This window comes from Tamandua tetradactyla, chromosome 22 (genome assembly GCF_023851605.1).
Source record: "Tamandua tetradactyla isolate mTamTet1 chromosome 22, mTamTet1.pri, whole genome shotgun sequence".
Classification (NCBI taxonomy): domain Eukaryota; kingdom Metazoa; phylum Chordata; class Mammalia; order Pilosa; family Myrmecophagidae; genus Tamandua; species Tamandua tetradactyla.
Window position 1 is genome coordinate 12,136,948 of NC_135348.1, and position 23,268 is coordinate 12,160,215.

Below are 23,268 nucleotides of genomic sequence, written 5' to 3' on the forward strand. Positions count from 1 at the left end.
ACTCATGGTTCTCTAGCTCTTCCATCTCTCTTCCTCACAGTTGCCTAAATGTGTTTCTGGCCTCTAACTCAACAACTTTCACTCATATTACTAGCCAATAAAAATAAGGATTTTTGTGGTACTGTCTGGAGTCAAGTCCTCTGGCCTTGTGTATACACCCAAACACATTAGTATTTAGTCTAATATTCTGACCTCTATTTTGATTCTTGCTTACATCTAATGAGCTCTTTTCTCTGATGGCAAATAATGACTGAGAAAAGACATTTAAAAAAAACTTTAATTTTAAGAAGTTTTGACATAAAGTTTATAAGATCTGAAACAGAAGACTAAAGCAAACTGCTTAAACCCTCTTAGGATTTCACTTATTGAAGCTAATTTTATCCCTCATTTAACACAATCTAGCTGGGAATACTGTACCTCATCAGGGCTTTTCTCAGGGAACTTACAGGTCAGTACTAGTTCATTGACGTGACCCCAGAACTCATGTCAAAGGTATCTTAATAAAGACATTATAATCATACGGGAACACTATGCCCAAACAGAGACACACAATATAACTGAGAAGTCTATACTGTAAGAACCTTAGAAGTTTATAAATATGTATACATTATAAAATCAAAATTATCATGTTAGATCAGATACAGCATACTGGGAAAACTTTGCTCAGCAACTACCTAAGTACATCCTACACTCCAAAAGAATAAATTCATTAGTTTTCTCCAAGAACCCCACTTTGAATTATTTGATATTCAACTAATTTTGTCTTTAAACTTAAGTAGCGTTTATCAAAATAAAAAATAAGTGTTTCTACCTCTGCATCAACAGCAATCATACCTAGGAATTTATTAATTTAGATGACTGCTAAGTTCTCAATATGTTCAAACTAAAAACTGAGGACACTACTGAAAGTTTCTTTGAAGGGAACCCTACTATCAGCCCTAAAATTCCAAACAGATCTCCAAATAAGAATCTCCTAAAAATATGAATATTATGGTAGTGGCTATAATGGATAAGCAATTCTAGAAATGTATAAAAATCCCTCTACCTTCTGATGTTTTTCATTTCTGACTACCTTAACACACAAGAAATATAAGATTGAGTAATGTGTTTCTACAACCATATAACAAATCAATTTTAGGTTAAAATGTTGACAATAATAACCAAGAAACAATTTTAGTACTCAGTAGGTGACCTTTCCCTTTTATTGCTGACTTTCAAGAAATCACTACTCTTCTAATAAATATAATGTGAGGTACAAAAGTAATCATCAAATGAAATCTGTAGCTGCATTTTAAAAAGAGCCAAACAGTAGACAATGAAAAAAGGCTATCATAAGAGACAAAAACAGTCAGGAAGCAGAAAAACACAAGTGATATTACATCTATTCCTTCACAATGCCAAATATTTATTTAGCATATCTTTGTGTGTTCCAAAGTCTGTCTTAAATTATACTTCAAATGTTTCGGGAAAACTTACTTTTTAAACCATGAAATTAAAGATGAGAATGGTCATGAATCTCTCTTAATGATGCTTTTTGTCTTTCATGAGTAATAATGTCTAATTTCCAGATTGGTGAGCCTAAGGCTGTGTCTACACAACCTGTCTGAAATGCCTCTGATTTACCCACTCTCCACCTCCTGCAAGAAAGATCCACCAGGCAGACTTTACCAATGATTCAGAACGCTCCAATGAATTGGCTTAAATGGCTAATCCTATAACTTATCTGAAACTTTCTATTTCAAATGAGGGCCAGTCATTCAAACAAATTAATGAAATAGAGTCATGAACTCTAAATTAAATCAAAGCTAAATTTCCCGCAGGTAAATAATGCTTTCAAAGCTAAAAGTAAGAAAATTATATAGGAAGCAGGTTTTAATAAAATTTATCATGAATTCATAAAGTTGAGGTATATTTTATATTAAATAATCACTGCTCTTAAGAGTTCAAAATAAATGAATTTATAAACTGTAATAATACTTCCTTATTTCATAGTCTATGGCATGATTTAAAGTATTTTTAAACTTACCCAAATGAAGCAATGTAAACTGAGCTGCCAGTTCCTTTGCATCTTCTAATGTAGTACAGAGTTTGTCTGGCATGAAATAACTCTGGGATCCATTTGCAATAGCAGGAATAACTATTTTATAAACCAAAAGTACTTTCCCATCTTGACTAGTTGTTGAATATAAATAATATTCTGGTGGTGCCCAATTATTTTTGTTGCAGTAATAATCCAAATGCATTACTGCAGAATTGAAATGACTAGATTTTAAGGAATACATGCTAATTGGAGTAAGCTTTGTTCCAGGGAAAAATGGATAATAAGTGCATCTTTCTATTTCAGGGGGACTTGGGCTGTGCTGACCATTCAGACGAGCTGGAAGAGTTGGTGGCTTGCCTAGAGTTTTTGGGTGGTTCTCTTCTTTGTTAGCAAACATAATCAGGTTTTCTGAATTGGGGCTAATCTGGCCATTAAGATGCTGTCTCCAAGTGTTTTCTTTATTTACAGGTTTTGCCAGTGTTACCTCAATACTTGCTCCATCAATGCATTTTCCATTCATAACAGACATAGCAGCCACTGCATCTTCCCGGTTGAAAAAGTGAACAAAAGCATAATCTCTAAGTTTCTTTACTCTTTCAACTGTACCAGGCTTGAATTTATTGAATTCAGCTTTTATTGTTTCCTCTGTAGTTGAGATCATTAAATTTCTCACATACAGAACTTTAACTCTCTGCATGGTTTCCTCATCAACCTCTTTCTCTGGGTCAGCCCAATCTACCTGAATGGTATGGCCCCACAGCTGGAATGTCCCTGAAAAAAGAATAAACTATTTGAAGATTACTAAAATAAAGAAGAGAAGCTAAAAATTGCTGAGTAAAAAAGAAGCAGAAACTCAAATAAACATCAATATATTTGCTTAAGCATTGGTTTTCTACTCACAAAAATAGTTTTTATTAAAGCAAACCTAACCAGAACCTATGGTGGAATTAATATTAAGAGACATTATAAAAAAATAATTCAAAGATAGACCTTTATTAGAAGAATTAGATATTGCCCTTTGGATATTTATAAAACAATTCACAGCTCATTATAAGTGTATAAATTCAGTAAATTTGTAAATTATTATAATGCTCCATTTCATATGAACTTATCTAAGTTTCAACTTATTTTACTTCCTTATTCCTGTTTAAGTGACATTATATATTTTGATTATATTGATCTGTAAAGTACTGTCATCTTTCCATGTTTATAATAAAGTAGATATGGAAAAATAACATTTAAAAGATGTTTACCTGGAATTAGTTTTCTCCTAGCCATGGCAGCAGCTCTGTGAGATTCATATTCAACAAATGCAAAACCACGATTTTTGGTCTTATCGGTGGCACTAGGATAAACAATGACATCTACAACTCCTTCTGTAACTTTCTTCATTTCATCCAAAATTTCTTCTTTCTTCTTTTCCTTGGGAATAGCTCCAATAAATAATCTGCAATTATCCAAGCTTACACACACACCAATGAACTTCCCTGGTCGAATCTCATAATTATTAAGAATTCTGATGGCTAACTGGGCTTCTTCTTTTGTGGTGTACATCACAAAAGCATAACCACGATTTTCACCACTAAATTCCATCATGAGTCGAAATTCATATATCTTCCCAGCTCTTTCAAATACAGGAACTAACTCATCTTCATACATATCACGAGGAATTTTTCCTACAAAAACCTCACAACCTCTAGGTGGAGGTGGACCTTCCCAACCTGAAAGACAAAAGATATTTAAATTCATCATTTCTTCATTCATTCATTCCACATGTTTGCTGTAAACCTCCTATGTGCCAGGCACTAATTTGGGGATATGACAGTGAACAAAACAAAGCCTCTTCCTCTCATAAAGTTTATATTCAACAGAGAAGGGAGAGAATAAACATGTGAGAGCTAAGTGCTAAAAAGAAAAATAATGCTGTCTTAAGAGGTGATATTTTCAGCAGGATAGTCAGGTAAAGCTTCTCTGAGCATATAAGGTTTAAACTGAGGAATGAACCATAAGGATAGGATATTCAAAAAGAAGAAAAAACAAGCGTTTTATATGTTTGAGCACAAAGATCTGTATGACTAAAAAGTGTAGCTTGAGGGGAGAGAAAAGTGTAGGGATGAAGTCAACAAAGTAGCCAGAGGTAAAGATTGTATTTGAAGTATGATCAAAAGTTAATTGGAGAGTTTTAAGCAAAAAAAATGTACTGGCTACTGGTAAAAAAAATTCATACTTTTTACCTGTTTGCTATTACAAACACCATCCATCTACACACTGCTCCTTTACATTCCTTCCCAAAGGACTTCTCCCTTATGTTAGGAGCTAGGGTGCCCTTTTTCCTATTGCCCCAATCCTGAAATAACGACTCTCAAATCCAACTTCTCTCTCAACTGCTTCTTAAACCAACAGCAGCACTGATTAAAATTAGACATGTGCAAATATAATCTATGTTTTTTCCCTCATAACAATAAAAACATCTGCTAAGATGTTTCAGAAGTAAAAGGAAAGAGCTATTGTACGGGATATAATATACATCTAATCTAAATAATTATGTTAAAGATTTAATTTAAACAAAAATAAATGAATAAACACCTGGGGGAGGACCACCAAATTTCCTTTGCCCATTTTCTTGAACCATGTTGTAACCAGTCTTCTCCATCAAAGCAAGTAATGCTGCTTCATTCTGAGTACCAGTTCGAACTTTACTGCATCCATTTGTCCCATCTGTATTTTCTTCATTCATGGCTGCAGTTCCTAAAACAAAGTTTAAAAACAGTATTTAAGCTTATGACATAGAGCACCAGAAATCTTTGAAACAAATCTCTGGGATGCAAGAAACCAAGGACAGTTGTGGCTACCATGTTTGGTAACCATCTTTCACTGCCCCCTATAGCGAAAGCTAGAAACTTCTTTTAACAACACTGATTCATTAAGCAGTAGTAGAGAGGCAAAAATGAAAAAGAGAAAGGAACAACAAAGACAAGAGTGTAAAAACAGAAGTAAGCTGATGGAAGATAAAGAAAAAAGAAAGAGTAAGAAAACAAGTCTACCGCCATCAATGAGTATATGATCACTGCCAATTTATATACTACAATGCTTAAGTTATTTTATCAAATTAGATAACTGGATTTTTCTGACTTAAACTTGCCAGACAAATGTAGACTAATGCTAATACTGCTTATGTTGTCAGCAATCCTCAAAAGCCCACAGTGCCAGAAATTGAACAGGTGTTTGGAAAAAGAAAACAGAATTTTGAATCAGATCCAGTTCTTACCTACTAGAAAAAGCTACTAGAGAGAGCAGGGTTAACAGCCACTTGTCATACGGGCATAAAACAGGAGCTAATGAGAAAGTTAAACTTTTATCAATAGGAGGGTAAGACCTAAGTAAGGTACAGAAGCTGGTATTTCTACCAACTATTGTATATAAAACGTATTTTTAATTTTTAATAATGGACTTAATCACCATATATTTTAGAAGTCTTCTTAAAGATCAGTGCTGTAATTTATTCCATTTGTTAGTTAATCTTACGTCTCACTCATTTGGTATTACCATGAACAAATGAAAATTAAAATCCAATTCTGGGTTATAAGGTATGCAACAGGAAAACTATTTTAGCTTTCAATATGACTTTACTAATAACAAATGGAAACCAATTCACTGTAGCACAGTATTTTTAAAAGTATCAAGTTTCGAACCACAGCACCTCAATTTCAGACTTGGCCCTGCTACTTCCTAGCTGTCCCCAGCCTTGTGCAATTTATCCAATTTATTTACATCTTAGCCTCTTCATTTGGAAAATGGGAGAAATGATTTAAACTATCACAGGGTTGCTGTTAGGATTAAAGGAGACAATACTTTCTAAAAGCCTATTGAAACTGCCTAAGAACCAAACAAAGGTTACTACAGAATCTTATGTTTACTTTCTTATATATCCACATTTTTAACATAGACAACACTTTTTTTTCAAAAACATCATTTATTTTCACAAAAGTGGAGGTATAGTTATGGTGTGGTAGATACACACCTAAATAAGAGCATCAGCACTTCTACAGTAAATTCTGTAATAACGATAGGAATGGAAAGAATATCACCAAAGGACCACTGCTGTAGAGTAAATGAAATTGTCACTGCAATTAGACTCACTAGTCCTTAATATAGCACAGTAGTTCTGCAGCCAGACTGCCTCGATTCAAATTCTTTTTCACTTACAGGCTGCATAATTTTGAGAAAATAATGTAGCCCCTCTGTATTTCAATTTCCTAACCTATAAAATGCAAATGACAACACTGTCTCAGATTTTTTATGAATATTAAATTAAATGGTGTTTAAAAAAACTAGGACTCTTTTCTTGGCCTCAAGTAATAAAAAATTTTATATAAACACGAATTTTTGTGCATATACTGACATCTTTCAAATCATCAAATATTTGCAAATTAAATTTGCAATTTAACCATAGTAATTGGTTTCAGAGCAACACTGTGACACCAGATTTAAAAAGGCTGAGAGTAATAATTGTATTAGGTTCAATTTATTTGATTAGCAGACATTATAAATTACAGGCAATTTCTACACAATCTCTACAATCATAAGAAGAGAGTCTCACACTTGTCATGATAAAATTATTATTCCCATTTAACAGATGAAGAAACTGAGGCTTACAAAGATAAACTATATTGCCCAATATCACAGTGCTGGAAAGTACCACAGAGAAAGTTCAACCCAGGTCTATTTAATTCCAAATATCCCTTCCTGACCAAAAAAAATAATTCTGATATACTTTTTGCCTCAATAATACTTTTAAAGTCCCCTAAAGAAAAGGAATTCCCAAAATTAGCTTTAATGAAAATGGAATATTCAGAAATTTTAAATTGATACAGCTAAATTAGGTGACCTCTAAAGTCCTTCCTCATTTAAAAATGTTAAATTTCCCTGAGTGATAGTATCAGACATACACATACCTTTGTACACTCTTTAAAGCTCCTTTCTAACTATTGTTATACTGCATTCACTAGAGTAATTCTGAAGAAAACAAGGCAGGGGAGTAGCTGATAACACGCATAGTTTCTATCTGCCACCAGCTTCATTACCCCAAACGATAGCCCAGATTTTCTTTCCTAAGCTATAATTCATTGTTCAAACTGTCTAGTGAACTTCAGCCTTGAGAATGAGATGTTCAGTAGGCATCTCGAATTCAACACATCCAGAACTGTTATTTTATCTTTCAGACCTGTTCTTTCTTTCCTGTTTTACCTTATGCCAATCAATTCATTCATTTAACCAGTAAATGGCATTACAACAAACATACCCCCTTGCCTCCAAACTGTTAAAACCAGTAGTTAACCCAGAGTTCCTTTTATTCTCACATGAAATTAGTTACAAAGCCCTTCAGATTCTACCTCCTAAATATTTCTTGAACTCAATCTTTTCCTGTCCTTTCCCACAGCCTCTGAGAAGAGGTTGTGGGAATTACTTATTTGAATTACTGCTAGCTCCTAAATGTTGTTTCAGCCTTTGGTTTTGTCCCCTCAAACAAAATCTCTACAATGCTGTCAAAATGATATAAAATACATACATCTGGATTATCTTAAACCTCTATATCATAACAAAACTAAGGGGGTGAAACGGAGTGATCTGTCAGGAAGCCTTTCTGAAATAGAAACAAACAAAAAAAACCCAAGAAAAATATTAACAGTTTTACTACATCAATATTAAATATTTTGGAAGGCAAAAATACCACAAAAGTAAGAAAAATTATAAACATGGAAAAATGATCAGCACAAATGATAAAAGGCTAATTTCCTTAAAATAAAAAGAGCAGTAGGGTAGTAATGAGCACACCTAGGTTCAAGACAACCTAATTTTGAACTCTGGTTCTCCTCCTAACTAGCTATGACTCCGGGCAAGTTACTAAGCCTCTCAATGTCTCAGTTTACTTTTCTACAAATGGAGATAATAGTTTTTAACCCCAGCAGGTTTGTCATGAGACTTAAGAGTAAAGAGCTTTAAAAAAGTACTTTGCATAGTAAGCACTATAAATGTACTTATTACTAATATTTAGCAAAACAATAAGAAAAACACAAATTAGGGATTGCAAATTCAAATTCATTCAATATTCAAGAAATATTTACTAAGGACAAACTATGTAACTGGCACTATTATTCCATATGCCTGGTATACTTAAGTAAATAAAAGAGTAAAGCTCCTCCCTTACAGAACTTATACTCTAGTGAGGAAAATAAATAGATAATAAAAACATTAAGGAAATGATATAATATGTTAGAAGGTAAAAGTACTATAGAGGGGAAAAGGGACAGGAAAATAAAAGGACAGGAATAGGGGTTATGGGGGAAAGGAGTATTAGAGGCAGGGTACAATTTTAAATAGGACAGCCAGTATAGGCATCACTGAGGTGAAATCTGAGCCAAGAACTCACGAACTTAGCTATGCAGCCATCTGCAAAGAACATCTCACACAAATGGAAAAACCAGGACAAAGGCCTTAAGGCAGACTATGCTTGGTATGTAAAAGACACAGCAAAGTGGACAATATGGCAAGAACCAGGGGAAAAAGATGTAGGTAGTGAGCTAACAACCAACCACATCATGTAGGCCTTGGAGATCATATAACTAAGGGTTACAGATTTATTCTGAGTTAAGTAAGGAGCTACTGTGGACTCTGAGCACAGGAGTGTATGATCTTTCATTTTAAAAGGATCACCTGGCTGTTATGCTGAAAGTCAGTAGAAAGGCAAAGATGGAACCAAAGAGACAAATTAGAAAACCCTATTAAAATCCAGGTGAGAGACGTTGGTGGCATAGACAATTCAGCGGAGGTGACAAATATTCTGATTTGAGAAATATTTTGAAGGAAGGGCCAATAGAATTTCCTGACACACTGGATATGGACTGTGAGATAAACAGAAGTTAGGATGACACCATCTATACAGGGCAATGGCTACACAAATCCAGCAGCACACTGTAGCCATGAGGAAATTCAGTTTCCCCGGTTTTTCCAAATTTTCCAATTTTTCAGGAGAACCTAGAATACTAGAGACTTTTATGTGAAATCTCAATTAACAAAAGCTGTAATTAATTCAAATGTAAAAATAACAAAAATTGTGGAGAACAAACAAAAGATCTGGGCTGCAAGAAGGCAGCAACCCATCTGTCTTGAACACCTTCCCTAGTACCCACTGTGTTTTGGCACAGAGTAGGTACTCAATAAGTGATTGTTGGATGAAGAGCCCAACAGAAAATTCAGAAAAATAGAACAGACCATGATGTTAATGATGGACTTGGGCAAGAAAAGATCTGAATTCTAGTTTTTAGTCAAGAGACCTTTGAAAAATCAGTTTGCAACTCTGATCTTTACTTTCCTAATCTTTAAAATTCAGTTTTATATTTATTTCTGCATTCATTTATTTAACACAATATATATCTGGTATATTAAGTTCTTCATAATGTATTATCTCATTTAGTCCTTACAATGACCTAATACAAAAAGGTAAATATTATTTTTTTCCATTTTAAAATTAAACTGAGAGAAAAAGTCATAGTACTAGGAAGCTGGTAACTAGATATTCAAATCAAAAATGTGTCTGCCTAAATACTATACTCCTAACCGCTATTTTATATTACCCTCATTTTTTATATATTTTAAAACCTGAGATCCCCAAAATGATGTGATTTGCTTGAAGTCAACTTAAAAATAGCAACAATAGTAACTGAATCCAGATTCTTTTCACTACAATAGTATTTTACAAGATCATCACAGCAACTAATTGATTATTCATGATTTCTTCAACATGAATTCAACAAATATTCAATTATTCTCGAGTTGTTGCAAGGAACTCACCTCTAAAGCAGCTTAACTTTGGATACCTCTTTTAGGAAGTTCTTCCTTATAGTACATTGAAATCTCTTTCCTTGTAACTTTCAAATACTGATCCTGATTTTATCCTGGCCAAACAGAATATGCCTTTTTCTTGTAATAGCATTTGAAAAATTATTCTTCTCTTCTCCAGGCTACACATTACCAGTTCCTTTAACCCAACATTTCTTTAACTGGAGTCCATTTAGAACATTGTTCCAGGAGCTATTAAACAGATAGGCTTCAAAAAATGTGTTCCATGGCTAAGTACATCTGAGAACCACTACAACTCACTATTAAGAGTATCACAATGAACATCAGCTTATTTATAGGCATGAAAAGTTTCAGCTAAAACAGAAACAAAAACAAACTTATTTCACCATGCTATCCTAATTTTCCTTGGCTCACCTATTAACTTTCTATAAAACCAGTTTGGAAAACACTACAACTCTTTCTTGTATGATGCAGTTTCAAGTTCCTTTCACTACAGTGTCTCTTTTCCTTTAAACCAGTGGTGGCCAAAATTGAAAAGTTTACTAGTACAGAGAAAGATCACATTAGCGTTCTACACAGTTGTATGAAACAGATGGTTCAAATTAAGCATACTGTCACTAAAACTCCAAATGGGTCCTAGCCTTTCTAACTAGGTTTTAGAATCACAGAACTTCATTTCATTAAAATCAGCATGCCAGTCCTTCCTAACTCCCACTGATTTTTTATGTACTGTGTCCCATCCAAGAAGTAGTCTTCCTTACCCCTTTTCCCAAGATATAATTTTCACCTTTCCAAACATAATCAGGAAACATCTTAAAAACTGCCCTAATCTAATGGGTGAGTAGTTTCTTCTCTACATCGTCTCAAATAGTCAAAATACAGTCATCCATGTAATAGCACATACTATCCACCATCCACTTAGCCACATACTTAGCCACGGGAACACATTTTTTGCCCTGAGAATTCATTTCAAAATGTATTTATTTGAAAAACAGGTATTTGTGTTCTCATGAGGAAACTCATTTTTTAAAAAAAATCAAAGCTATGCCATAAAGGCCCATCTCCATAGAAAGTGAAAAGCTGTTCAGAAAGTGAAACGCTCCATTCATTCTTCCATTCTTATTTCACCATGGTAGATACTACTTCATTTCTCTTTATCGCAATCATTTTTTTAGAATCTTCTAATTTAACGGCCTCACATTTATTAAATGGTAGAGTTAGGAAACAGGAAAGGAGTCTTATCAAGGGACAAATCATAAGTCTGTATTATAAGCCGTGTACCTTCCACTATACTTTAGAGAAATATTTATGTGACATTAAATGCAATAAATAGAGCAATGTATTATTAACCGATTCTGATATGATCTTTGTTATACTTTGATAATCAGAACAATTAATTGATACAAACAAATCAACTTTCAACCTTTTGCCTTTTTTCATACAAGGCAATATTTTTCTAATATCATTCCATTTTAAGTGATATAATTACTTTTCTCCATTTAAGATTATTTTTACTCTAGATTTTACCTAGAAGATTTTATAGTAAGAAAGTATTAGAACTGCAAGTGGATCTTCGATTACGTCCAATTTTATGCATGAGAAAAGTAAGAGCAAATAAGGTAAAGAGATTTGCTCAAGGTCACAAAACAAGTAACTGAAAGAGCTGGGGCTCACACCCAAGATTCTCACATGGCCTCCAGGATTCCTAAACTCTGACTCTTCTGTAATTCAGTCTGTAGGGGTTTTGATGGCCTCCACATCCCATAGGATATCTTATAGCCCATTACAATGAGCATCATGTTGACATAATGTGGAGAACAGGAAATAGCGCAAATTAACATACTACAGGAGAAAGGGTGAGAGCAAAAAGACTCCAATGTCAATGCTCCCTTACATATGCTACTTACTGCCTGCAAAAGCAATAGATAAATACGGTTTCAGCTTCTATTTTATCCAAAATGTAGAATTGATTAATGAAAAGCATTTTTAACCATAATTCATAGCTAACTCTAAATGTCTTTCTACAATTCACCCCACCCCTGCAATGACCTTGCAGACATATATTTTTAGCTCATCAGTGTCTCTACGGTTACATTTTTTTAAAGTCTATTTAGGATCTTATGTTGAAATAATAGGTCAGCCCCCAAATTAACAACTCCTTTTCCTAGAAAATGACTAGAAACATACAGTAGACTTTGTTCATTTCAGTAAGTTCCAATCAAAACATTATAAAAACTACAGAAGTATAAGTAAGACACACTGGGGAGTCACAAACCCCATTCTCTTTACAAAGAAATGTGTTTCCAAAGTCTCCAAAACAACAGTAATATATACACATCTCATATACAATTAAGGAAAGTTTTTAAACTTTTAAAATATTTAAATATCAAACTTTAACACTGCATAACTTTATGCAGATCACACTTCCAAAAAAGCCAGAACTTGAGAATCTTAATCAGAAAACTGTAATCAAATCTACTCACAGATACAGTACCTTTAGATTCATTCTAAAATATTCCAGAGTCAATCTGAGAGTTATCAAAATGTTCAAGGAAGCACAAGCAGTGCTATACATTATGTCAAAGCTGGCATAACTAAAGTTTTCCACACAGTCATTTACTACAGCTGTGGATTCAAATTCCAAAATTTTCTACATTTTTTTTCCTTACCCTCGACCCAAAGGAATCTGAATAATGGATGGAGGGGTCCTTACCAAAATGATGACATAAATGGTGTATGGGGAGAAAAAAAAAAAAGTGGACAGGGTAGGTTAAAAGGTGTAAACTCTAGCTTTCAAAGACAAATATCTTTTCCTAAACCTCGGACTTTCAAAGATTATTCTCTAGCTCAGCTTCAAACGCAGAATAAAAAAAAAAAGTTATGAAGTAGAAAATGGAGATAAACACAGCCAATCACAGGACAGCAGTTTGAACTAAGCCTTTTGCTTTAAGGGCTAACTATATCTTCTTTAATTTTAAACATCATATTGCTTAGAAAACATTTAAATTCACAGATTTGTACAGCCTTTCAAAAACAGACTACATTAATGAAAATATGTCAAATACTATTTTAGCAAAATATAACTAAAAATTATATCTCTAAAGGTATTCGTTTCAGCTTTGTGAAACTGAAACTCTGGTATTCTGAATTACTGCAAGAATTTATAAAGTTGTGAAAATGAACATTACATAAGTTTCTCTATGGTTTTGAAAAACTGAATGTGATAGTGAGAAAACATTATTTTAAAGTATCAAAATACTTTTATACAAGGCACTTAGATATTTTAGCATTCCCTACATGACAAGGTATTAAATTCCTGACTTGTTAGTTTAGGCTTTATTGAGTATGGTATACCAAGACCATGGACCCCAGATCAACGGAAACTTTTTAGTGGCTATTCATTTTAGTGGAACTTCATTATAGCAAAGGTAATTTGAAAATGACTAGGATTAATCAAAACTGTATGAATATGTAAGTCTGAAGTTATTTCACAATAAAACTATATAAGTGAATCAGTTCAAATCCACTTTTAATTATTTTTATTTAAAAATTAAAGCCCATTTTTAGTTCTAGAAGTCAAATATAAAATGTATGAAAACTTTTAGGACTAAGTGTGTCACAACCTCCAGTAATACTGCATAGGGCTGGCTTAAATTTAAAATTACTGAAAAATTGAACGATTTAAAAATAATTTGTAGGGCGGGCCACAGTGGCTCAGCAGGCAGAGTTCTCACTTGCCATGCTAGAGACTTGGATTCGATTCAAGGTGCCTACCCATGCAACAAATATAAATAAATAAGTTTTAACTAACAATTTTTAAATATTGCTTTGAAATATTAATATGAGCTCTGAACTCAGGAAAAATACATCCATGTAGAACAAAAGTTCTTGTCCAAATTAAACACACTATTTACAAGCTGATATTTGAATCTGTTATCAGTTTGAACATACAGATTATACTTTCTTTCCTCATTTACTTGCCTCATCAACCAATACTAGTAAAATAAAATGGGAAACACCACCCAGCATTAATGTGCAAATCTGGACAATTTTTACACCACGTATTTGATTTCTGATTACAAACTCCCCTTAAACTAACAGGACTACGTTTCCTAACAACACAAACGACACCACGAAAAATTTACAAAGCTTACTTTGAGTTCATAAGCTGGGTGTGTTGTTATTAATAATTCTACCTAAGACATTCAGTAACATACATGTTTGTACGTATCATAACCTTTGATAATTAATAATCAATTCCAACACTCCACTCTCAAGGGGAAATCAGCACTTAAAATAATGCCATAGCAGAAAATATTTCACCAAAAAAAAAATTAAAACAGAATTTTAAAATTTTGCACTGTGCATACAAGTCAATGATCACAGCTCACAAGGAGCTTTAATTCTGAAAGACCAATGGAAGTTTTTTAAGTCCTCAACTGTATACTGGTGATTCCTGAAAAGAAAATACCTTCCGATTTTGAAAATAAGCATAACCGTAATGAATATACGCTACTCTATTATACACGCCACGCACCATGAGCTTCCCGGTTATAACGCCGTCCATACACAAAAAGCGGGACAAATTTTTAAGAGAAACCAAGTCTTGAAGAGTTACGGCCAGTCCCACTTTGATTTTCTTATATATATTGGCCTACAGTCGAATCATCACATAATAAAAAAGCTAGAGTATTTGTCAAAAATGTAAAGCGTGTTAGAGCTTAAAGCCAACTTCAACAACAGATGTTCGCAAGGATCAGAGCGTGAACAACGCCAGAATTAAATCCCAGGTCCCCTGACTCCAGGTTCGACGGCCTCTCAAGTATCCCAAAGAAAATATTTTAAGTAATCAGTAACTGAAATTACCTGATGTTAGGGACACAAAAAATGTTACGATGTGTGCATTACCGTCCATGGCTCCCGCCGCCTGTAGGGGAGGAGGAGTCAGTCATCGTTCCCGTATTCCAGCAGCTTTGCACAGCTCAAAACCCAAAAGACCAGAGAGGCGTAAAGGAGAGACAGGAAAAAAGTGAAAGACAAAGGAAAGTTCCAGGCTCATCGCCGCTTAGACCTCGACATAAACGACGTGCCCGCTAAACCTCACCCGGCAGTCGGGGCGCCCCCGGGGCGTCGTCCCAAAGCGTCTAGAGGGGACGCGCAGGCGCAGCAACGGCCGGCTGGGAGGGACAGCAGATGGCCCTGGTCTGTGGTGGGCCACGCAGGGAGAGTTTTAGGGAACAAATATGGAGGGCAGCAGGTGAGAAGCGGCCGGAAGGCGTCTGGGATGGGCGGAAACAAGGCGGAGGGAGGTTGGGCGCCACGGAGCGGAAGGAGCCAAACGAGGGGCTCGGCCGAGGCCGGGAGCTGAGCTGGAGGCCGGACGCCTGAGACCACGCGGCACGAGCCGTCAGCGAAAGGGAGCCAGCCGTCTATCAAATGCGGGCCGCCGGGGGCCGGGAACACGCATTTATGACACCCGCCCACCCCCCAACCCCGCCCCTCCACGGGCTTTGAGAATAAGGAGGGGTCAGTCCCACAGACACCGCCCCCAGCCGGGTGTGGGTGTCCACTCCACCGGGAGGCAGGGTCTCCAGCCGTTACCATCGGTTTGGCCATTGCTCCGATGCCCTCATCCCCTCCTCACCCCTTCGGGTCTTCAGATGTTCGTCATAAATCCCTGGGACGTGACCAACGACCACAAACCGCCTTCACCGTTTCGGGGACCAGTCAGTAGGAGTGGGGAGCCACCGTAGGGGGGGAGGGGAGCCCACCGGGAGGAGCTCGTGCTGTCCTCGTGCCTTCGCCTGGGCTCCCATCAGGCATTACGCGTGGACGGCCCCATGTGGAGTGGAGAAGCATCTACCAATCAGTGGCCAGCCCGGACCACGGGCGGTGGGCGGGGCCAAGGTTTAAAGGCTAAGCGGGCTACTGAGAGGGGAGCAGTATTTCCTGGGTTGGGTAGTCACGTTAGCCAATTGGGACCAAGAGACAGAATTGGGGAGTTTGGTGGGTGATGTGTAATGCTAAATGTAGGTTCTAGTTGGAAATTTGAGTATTTTGTTAAGGCATTTAAAACAGAAGATTATGATTTGAACTTCCGTACTTTTTCGTACTTCCGGAAAAATATATGTGGTTTAGCACTTTTTGCTTGTATTTGTGTGGGTTCTATTTCTTGTTAACCATAGTTTTCAAGTCAAACTACTAATATATCCTAAGTTTGGCTTCTTTTAAAGTAAGTGCTTGAGGAAGTATAAGGTTAAAAGGCAAATATAGTGGGAATGTAAAAGTTAAAACGCGTTAAATACATAGACATGTGGGCTGAATTAGGAGACCTGGTAATAGACTTTACTAGTAATCCGCATGGGGAGAGATTTGGCTGTGATGGAGCTGCTGAACCAGATTCTAGGCCTATGTAAAACCAGCTTTTGCAAATAGGACCATTTGGCATTCTGTAGACACCCTAAATTGTGCTTCCTTTAATGGTAGAGCTCAGGATTAAATGGCAGAAAAAAAATTACTTAAGGAACCAGTTCCGTTATTTGAGTATGCTTTAGGGTCATTATCTAAGGATAACATGTGTAGACTCAGATAACATAATTGGAGAGGGCTTAGGTAGACCCTCCTTTAACATATGAGGAACCTGAAGCCCCGAATAACCGACTGGGCTATAGCACAACACCTATCCCGCTACTCCCACTTCAAGGTGTTTTTCTTCCATACTAACTCCTGATTTCAGTTTAAATTTGTCTCCATATGTTCAAGGATCTAATGAATGCATTAACATCCATTTTCTTTGTTAAGAATTGCGTTATGTTTTGACATCTGTATTTGTCACTGTCCTCCACAGTGGGGAATTAGGTAGGACTTTGGAGCCAGATCGACCTGGGCTTAAATCCCTGTATTATCAATTGGTGGTTGTGATACCTCGGCAAATCACTTAAATTCTGAGTGTCCCAGTTTGAAATGGCAATGGTGAAAATTAAATGATATATTAGCAAATATTGAACATTTAATACATGCCAGGCACAATTCGAAGGAATTTTCATATATAAGTTGACTTCTCCCTGGAACTGGCAAAGATACTAGTCCCATTTTTAGTGTTTTCCTGAGGTTGTACTCAGGTAAATCGTGGAGACAGGTTTCAAACCCAATTTGGCTCTCAAACCTGCAGGAATAACCACTATGTTATACTATTTCAAAATGTGCCCAGAAACAAAACATTTGGCATAATACCAGGTGCATAGTGGAAGCTCAGCAAATATTCCTTCCTAAATCTCTGCCAAATCTCCTTTTATGTAGCTTAATGCATTGAGAATAAAGCAACCAAAAAATATAGATATTGAATATATCTACTTTACTTAAAAAAAAATGGTATCAATTCTCTATCTCATCTGCAAAGATGGTAATTATATCATGTTATTATTTGTGATTGCCCTTTTATTTCTCCAGAAAAAATATTTTCCACATTCTTCCTTTTCATGTTGGTCCTGTCTCATATCCCAGTAAGTTTAAATGGAAGTGTATTTCCTTTTTAAGGTTAAATTAACCGAAATTGTTAAGACATGCAAATTGTTTCTAGTAGTTGCTGTAGGACCCAAGAGTCGCTAGGTGGAGATGTTATCTTGTGGAATGCAAAAGACAGCTCTTGGAGGTGGCCTGAAGGGTTGTTTCACATTTCTGGAATTTTTCGTTTCTTTTTTTCCAAGTGTGAAGAAAACCAACTAAACAAGGGATCCTCGTGTAGGCATAGAACCTTGTTTTAGATATGATAGCGTTATTTAAAGGCCCTTCCCAAACTTTAATTATATATCCTTTTGGTCAGATGCTTCTAAACTTTTATTATCCAAAGTTCATTAGCAGATGTGTTTTTCTGAAACTGATAAGAAAACTATATTCTCTGTATGTAAAATTAAAGAAATGGCCTTTAACTTTATATTTCTGGGCTGCTAGAAAATGCTAAAACACTTACCAGCCAGAATTCATCTTCAGGAACAGATCCCAAACTAGGGTTTGTTACAAGTTTATATACAAGTTTATAGGAAAAAAGGTGATCCAAATGAATAGGAAGAGAACAAATAAGAAATGTGGAGGTATTTTAATTGAAATAGAAGTTAAGAGTTGGAAGGTGCCTGTTGGCAAGGGAAGAAATAAAAATGGAGCTCTGAAAACACCGGAAAGAAATATCATCACTGTGGAATATGGAGAGAAAAGATTACCAATAAAAAATTGGACGGGATATACAAAACATATTTAATGAAAGCAGTCTGGATATCTTGTATATGTGTCCCCCTCCCCACATGAAATGTAAGCTTTTTTAATTATTTAGAAATATTTTTACAAGCCTTCTATAAAGTACAGTCCCCAATGTAGAAGAAAAATGATGGAAAGTTATTATAATTGTTTAAAATCCAACCTAGTCCTAATGAAAGGTGAATGGTTTCATGTGAAAGAACAGAGTGCAGAGGTCTGGTTTGTATTCCATGTGTTGGAGCTTCCTCTATCCATACTTGGCAATGATGGCACAGATCCATCAAAAACATGGCAACTACTTACATGCTTATAGATTTAATGATCTATAGATTACAGCTGAGGAGCCAATGATAACAATTTAATCTTATCACTCTCCAATCTCAATGACATCAAGAACTTTTCAGAAATGTGGGTTTTTTCAAAAAATGTTTATAATAAATGTTTATTCCAGTTCTCTGACCCTTACTTTTGCACCCTAGTTTGATGCTTTCTTCCTGATGCATTGCTTTAATTTGAATTTTTCATTACTTGGGAATGTAAGTGTCAGCACCAAGATGATTATAAGGTAGAATAAGTGCTTAGCATTGCTTTTTCCAATTATGAGCCATCTATACATGCTATCAGTGTGCCTCCTGTGATTAACAGCTTCTCCTTTCCAGGTGGCAAATCAGAAATAGAGATTTTTCTTTGTACTTAGCAAACAGCCTACAAAGCAGGAAAACTCATGACCAATACCTCAATTAGTTTAAGTGCAAACAAATGGAAGTAGTAAAGTCAGCCTTTGCTGATTGGTATTAGTTATTCACATCAGGATACAGCCATCCCTTTTTGTTTTTCAATCAATTACTATATTATAAATAGTATTAGATAATACCAGGTAAAAAAATCTGTCCCCCCTCCCCCAGAGATATAGACTTAAACTTCAACCTGAGAAAATTAGTATATGGAAATAACTTTCTGATAGAAAAGACTGATTCAAAACCAAAAATGCTTTGGTTGGGAAAAGAATGTGATAAAACCTTCTAGCCTTATCTCACCTGAGAAGTTTGGAAGTGTTCTACTGTTCTTGTTTGCTAGCTGCTGGAATGCGATATACCAGAAACAGAATGGCTTTTTAAAAAGGGGAATTTAATAAAAGTTGCTAGTCTGCAGTTCTAAGGCCAAGAAAATGCCCCAATTAAAACAAGTCTATAGAAATGTCCAATCTAAGGCATCCAGGGAAAGATACTTTTAGGTTCAAGAAATGTTCAGGGTTTCTCTCTTGGCTGGAAGGGCACATGGTAAAATCTGCTAGCTTTCTCTTCCAGCTTGTTTCATGAAGCTTCCTTGGAGGCATTTTCCGTCTTCGTTTCCAAAAGTTGCTGGCTGATGAACTCTCTGCTTCATGGTTCTGTGGCATTCTGTAGCTTTTTCCAAAGTACTTCTTCTTTTATAGGAGTCCAGTAGACTAATCAAGACCCACTTAGAATGGTGGAGACAGTCTCCATCTAATCAAGTTTAATAACCACAGTTGATTGATTCACATCTCCATGGAGTTAACCCAATCAAGCTCCCAACCTATAGTGCTGAATAGGGATTAGAAGAAACCGTTGTTCCCACAAGATTGATTAAGTTTAAAACATGGATTTTTTTAGGGTACATAAACCTTTTCAAACCAGCACTGCTAGTTTGGATAACAAGCAGTTTGGATAACTGGATAACAAGTTACAATAGAACTAGAGTGGAAAGACTCCTTAGTAAGCAAGGAAGGCTGAATGACTTGCCCTAAGTCACAGAGCTGGCTAGTGGCAATACTGGATCTCCAACACCTCTCATCTGATTAATAATCTGATAACCTGGCTCTAGTAAATTGCACTTTTAACTTCCACTGTGATTAAGAAACAAACAAAAAGCCATCATAAATGTATTGGATGAAGAAATTACTTTGGAAGGACAACAGGGTTCATTGGTAGGTTCCTTGGTAGATCTGGCCATAAAGAATGTATGAAAAAAAGAAGTTTCTTAGGAATCAAATTTTCAATTTTCTTTGCACTCTATGGGACGCGTACTCCCTAGGTCACTCCAGTTCTGACTATCCGACTCTATCATTCTTCACTGCATAGGAAGCAGAGGGAGACTTTGCATGCCCAGGGGAGCATTTTGCTTGAATTCTCTCAAGTGCACAAAGTAAAGAGAGTTCATGGAACTCTAAGGGGAAAGAAGAATGCCATTATAGTCCCCAGTGCAATCTGTGCTTTAAAGCATCATAGCTTTCTAATAAATTATTGTGTCTGTCTTAACTTGTGTTAAACAGCTTTTATGTATGATTTGTATGGTACCCTGAAACACTGGCCTTTTATGCTTGGCCAGCTTTTACTTATTTTAATTTCCATTCTTAATAAATGAGATATATGCCCAGCTCAACCTGTTTTAGCACCATAGAATCACTAAACCCTTGTCACCAAAAATAATGGTCAGAACCCATATTCTGTCAGAATAATGTATTTAAATATGAACTATCAAACCACTTAGTGCCTGTAAGTCTGATTTTTATTAGAACCACCCTATGTACGGGGGCAGGCTAAGCAGGCTGAATTAGATCTTCCTCTGTGGTACAGTCCAATAGCCCTATTTAACCTAGAGAACCCAGGACTTGAGTTCTATGAATAAACAGGAGATGGAGTAGATCTGTAGTATGCATTCAGAAGGATACGGAATGGTAAGTAGTGTACATGTCAATTAATTGAAGCCACAGGAAGGAAGAAGAAGGGGTGTGGTCCGCAGAATGACTACAAGATGTAAATTCATGATGACTGTCTTAAAGACAAACATTAATAGCAGAAAATCACTGAATTTTTACGTAGCTTTATTCTTTCTTGCTATTTATTTACTAGAGATGACAAATAGTTTAATATATTTTATAGCTTATATTTGTATTAAAATCTATTGCCAAATGTATCTTATACACAGGATAGTATAATATAAAACAAAAACACTGGAATTAGAGTCTTTTGACTCTATGCAAATTTTAGCTCTTTTTTTCTCTAGTCATGCACAGCCTTAGTCAAATTACTTAATCTTTTTGAGCTTTCAGTGCCACTGTTGTGAAATGAACATAACATACCACCTGTCTTGCAGGTTTATAATATGCCGTGAGACAGCATGTGAAAATACTGAGCCCTGTACTGGCTCCTTCATTTTGTGCAAGCTAGATCATTAGTGTCATCTCTTGGATTGGTTTTTGTTGTTGTTTCTTTGTTTATTATCATTTTAGAAATTTAAAAATAGACCTTTTAAAAAATAAAGAACAACATACTATCTTGCAACCCAGAATTGACTCCCATTAATATCTGGTCATATTTGCCTCAGTGCCGCTTTGAAATTAAAAAAAAAAAAAATACGTGCATAAGCAATAAAGTTAGAGTTCCTTTGTCACCAGCCCTAATCCCATTTGCCCCCTTTACCCACTGATTAGTTATTCATCATACATTTAAGGAATGTCTACTTGGCACCAAGCACTATACAAGTTCTTAAGGTGGGGTTTCAAGATGAACGAGACAGACAGAAATCCTTGTCTTCATTTAACTCCACCTACACTGACTTCCTGGCCGTTCTGAACCATTCCAGGCCAGGGCCATTACTCTTGTGACTTCATGATTCTAGAATGTACTTCCTCCACGTAGCCAAGTGGCTGGCCATTTCACCTTCTTTTGGGTTTTATTCACATTTCACTTTCTCAGTAAGGTCTCCCATGGCTGTATTATGTAAAATTACACCCTTCCTCCACACCACACACGCAAACTCTGTCCATCTCTGCTTTATCCATCTGTACAGTACTTCTTACCGTCTATCTTATTTATCGATTATTTGTCTCCTCTACTAAAATTTAAGATCCAGAAAGGCAAAGATTAAAGAAATGAATGAATAAGAAGTGAAAAATAAGAGCAGTTTATTTTCCCAACTCTCAAATTTTAATGCTTGAGGTGAAGTGACTTAATGAAAGGAAAGTTTCTTACATTATTTCTCAGATTGCTAATGCATATTAAGATATTACCCTCATCCCCTTGCTTCTGTAGATGAATTTGAATATGTTACGTCCAGGGATTAGGGAAATTATGGCTAAAGTATTTTCAAACTAATGGAAATACTACCCAAATTAACTTTTGAATAAAAGTATTCAAATAAAACTGTGTACTTCTTATTTACTTAGCCCTTGATTTGAACTATGGCAAAGCTAAAATTCCTGTAAACCCCAAACCAGATTTTCCCTTCCGAACCTTCTTTAGCCTCTAGAAGTATGCTTAGCTAGCAAAGTGGAAGACTATTTGACTAACCCAGACAGAAGAGTAGTTCAAGAGCATGACCAACATTACTCGACAAGTACCTGTCTAGCACCTACTGATTTCTAAGCACTGTAGTGAGCATAATGAGTTGGTCTTTTCTTGAGTCAGAGTGATGAAGTGGAAATACAGTGGCCTTTGGAATGAGACAGTTCAGGTGCTGTCTGTCTAACTTTAGACTCATGTTATTTCACTGCCAAGTTTCCGTTTTCACATCTGTTAAATTTTATAACAATATTACCTACCTTTTATGCTTGTTTTCAGAATTAAATAAGATATTACATCAGTCAGGGTAAACTAGGTTATGCTGCCATAATGAACTATGCCACAAATCTTAGTCCCTTCAAACAACAAAGGCTCATTTCTCTCTTGAGCTGTATCAGCTGGGGCTCTGCTCCCATGAAGTCACTCCTGAGCTTTTTACTCAGGGACCCACAGAGGGAGCAACTGTGACATCACAGGTTGCTGTGGCAGCTTTGAAGGATTTCACGTTGGCAATCACAGGCTGGGTTCTAAACTGACATAATGTCCTTTCAGATCACATCACGTGATCCCAACCAATGGTTCTAGGAGGTGCAGTCCTAGAGGTAACCAGAATGTGGACTGCTGGAGTTGGGGTGAGCTGTATTGACGGCTACCATAGATACTCAACGCAAAGTGTCTAATATAACATCTGCCTCACATTCACCCCATTACTCTCTCCAGGCCACCTCCCTGTACACCTTGTTTATGAAATGGAGATATCTCTACTTCAAAAACATTATCCTTGAATTCCCAAACTGTGTTTAGTACACTACT

At 36.0% G+C, this 23,268-nt stretch overlaps 1 protein-coding gene across 10 annotated transcripts in view; it reads right to left on the reverse strand.

Moving 5' to 3' along the window:
- Window positions 1-22,903, reverse strand: part of RBM46 (RNA binding motif protein 46) — a 60,980-nt gene extending 38,077 nt beyond the window's left edge. For 5 of the 10 annotated variants that reach the window (XM_077139733.1, XM_077139724.1, XM_077139732.1 and 2 more), the window contains exons 1-4: window positions 14,768-14,997; window positions 4,628-4,789; window positions 3,295-3,762; window positions 2,027-2,812 (exon numbers count right to left, since the gene is read on the reverse strand). In XM_077139733.1, coding sequence (XP_076995848.1) covers window positions 2,027-2,812; window positions 3,295-3,762; window positions 4,628-4,789; window positions 14,768-14,816 — 1,465 coding nt within the window. In that variant the 5' untranslated portion in view covers window positions 14,817-14,997. The other 5 variants (XM_077139730.1, XM_077139726.1, XM_077139727.1 and 2 more) reach the window with 5 other exon arrangements.
- Window positions 22,904-23,268: the final 365 nt, after the last annotated feature.